At 38.8% G+C, this 2,607-nt stretch overlaps 1 protein-coding gene across 1 annotated transcript in view; it reads left to right on the top strand.

Moving 5' to 3' along the window:
• The window catches only part of LOC106877406 (erlin-1), a 29,717-nt gene that overhangs the window by 14,587 nt on the left and 12,523 nt on the right, over positions 1-2,607 (top strand). The window contains exons 5-6 of the mRNA XM_014926300.2: positions 300-346; positions 1,939-2,000. Of these exons, the coding sequence (XP_014781786.1) occupies positions 300-346; positions 1,939-2,000 (109 nt within the window). The remainder of the gene's footprint in view (positions 1-299; positions 347-1,938; positions 2,001-2,607) is intronic.

The raw sequence follows: 2,607 nt of genomic DNA, 5'->3' as shown, positions 1-2,607 counted from the left end.
GAGGTCTCGTCGAGTCACGTCAAGCCTCCGGAGGTCTCGTCGAGTCACGTCAAGCCTCCGGAGGTCTCGTCGAGTCACGTCAAGCCTCCGGAGGTCTCGTCGAGTCACGTCAAGCCTCCGGAGATCTTCCCCAATCACATCCAACCATCTGGTGTGGGGCCTGCCATGAGGCCTCTTCCAACCCACAGCTGTATTGAGCTGAAAATTTTGATAAAGTGACTGATAAGGAAAAAATATTATTACAAGTGTGTCATTTGTTTATTTCCTTTAACAAATGTCTTTTCTTCTTTTGGTTTTAGACAACCTTACAGACTGACGAAGTGAAGAATGTTCCGTGTGGCACAAGGTAAATCATTTAATTCTTAGGCAGTGGAATGGGTGCAGACAGCTGCAAACAGGACCAGATACGTTATAATATCTGGTTTGATTGCAACTGGATTGTATGTTCAAATCTTACTGCAGTTAACTAGTTTTCCACTTTCTCTGGAACCAGCAAAGTATTCCTTTCTTTAGGTTATTATTTATTATTACTACTACTACTACTACTAACACCACTACCACCAGTGGTATACGTATTAGTAGTAATAGTAGGAGTTGTCCTTCAATTTTCATTCAGATTAAGATCTGAACATACAGAGTAAGTGACAGAATATCTCAATTATTATTGAGATATCTTAAGAATTAATAACTGGCACTCTGTCGGTTACAGTGATGAATGTTCCAGTTGATCCAATCAATGGAAGAGCCTGCTTGTGAAATTACTGTGCAAGTGGCTGAACATTCACAGACATGCATACCCTTAACACAGTTCTCCCTGAGAACTAAGTTAAGGGTACGTGTGTTTGTGGAGTGCTCAAATAACTAGTGAACTAAATTCCCACCTTGTTTATGAAGAGGATGTGACAAGCCGTATGCTTTAATGTTACAGTACAATATATCTGAACTAAGTACAGGTAGTAGAATTGCAGAATTATTAGTGCATAAGGTAGAATGGCCTTGTGATATTTGTTCTGCATCTCTGAATTCTGACTTCAAAAAGTTAACTTTACCTTTTATCTGTCCAAGGTCAATAAAGTACCAGTTGAGACTTGGAAAATTTGTTAGAGCACATAAGATGAGATGCCTTGCGATATCTGGTCTAGCTCTTTGCATTCTGAGTTCAAATTGTGTTGGTGAGCAATCCCCTTGTCCCCTTGCATGATACTGAACCCCTACCCCCTCACCTCATCCAGAGCTCATAGTTCTGTGAACTGCATGGCAACCTCAATAGTACAGGTGGCACAAAAAAGTATGCTGTCCATGATCTAAAGTGGTTGGGGCTGGTGTTAGGAAGGGCATCCAGCTGTAAAAGTCATGCCAAAGGGAACATTGGTGCTGAAAGTTGTCTTTGGACACATTGGATCCTGTCAAGCCATCCAACCAATGCCAATATGGAGCGTGGACATTAAATGATGATGATAATAATGATGTACTACAATGGAAATTACAAGAGATAGATATGTTCTTGGGCTAAGTTATAGTTGGGGTGCATGCATAAAAAGAGTCATAGACAAGCTAGTGTGATGTAGAATTTATTCCAGAGTATAGAACTTTAGTGTGACAGCTTTGATAGAGGTAAATGTTGTGTAGTAAAACCATTTTACTTTTCATTTGTTGATGATGAGAAGGCTTTTAATGTGTTTTCACAGCCTGTAATTTGGTGAGCTATGGGAAAAGTAGATGTGCATGACAGGTTGATGAGAACTGTACTGACCATATATGTTGAAGCTGTTGAGATTAGCATCGAATCTATTGAGTGGCTTATGATACAGGTGCAAAATGTGAAAGGGTAAGTCTAAATGTGGATTGTATCTAAGCTAATGCAGTAGTTGGGGTTATCAAGGCCTAACATGGTGATGATGATGATATAACTTATATGCTTTATTTTACTTCTTTCAGTGGTGGTGTAATGATATATTTCGACCGCATTGAGGTTGTTAACAAACTGGATATAGCAGCAGGTATGTGATTACAACAGTTTGATGTATATACAGTGTGATTTATGGTAAATAAGGTAAAGTTTCCTTCTTGAGTCATGCTGACAAGGGCCAGTTTCTTGATTTCCATGGTGTATATATTCCCCATCTCAACAGGACACTGGTCCATCACAGGATTACTCATTTTTGCCAGCTGAGTGGACTGGAGCAATGTGAAATGAAGTGTTTTGGTCAAGAACATAACATGTCACCTGGTCAAGGAATCGAAACCACAATCTTATGATCATGAAACCAACACCCTAACCACTAAGCTATGTGCCTCCACTGTGATTTATAGTGTGAAGCTGTTTGTTGTTAATTAGCTGAGACAACATAACAGTGAATTCAGCATGATATTAAATGAAAGTAATGATCTATTTTGGATATCCTTCCAGTTCACTTACTCTTTACAGTTAGCACCATACTCATGTATAAGTCTTACTATCTTATATTTGATTTTAACTGAAAAGAACTGGGATGTGGCTTATATACAGGGCAAAGCTGATATCCAGTTTGAATATTAAGGGTAAAAATTTGTACCAAGATTTAACACTAAATTAGGGATGTCTTATACACAAATAAATATGGTATA

Source organism: Octopus bimaculoides, chromosome 3 (assembly GCF_001194135.2).
Source record: "Octopus bimaculoides isolate UCB-OBI-ISO-001 chromosome 3, ASM119413v2, whole genome shotgun sequence".
In the NCBI taxonomy this organism is placed as follows: domain Eukaryota; kingdom Metazoa; phylum Mollusca; class Cephalopoda; order Octopoda; family Octopodidae; genus Octopus; species Octopus bimaculoides.
The sequence above is the reverse complement of the archived record's forward strand: the minus strand, read 5'-3'. Positions and strand labels throughout refer to the sequence as shown.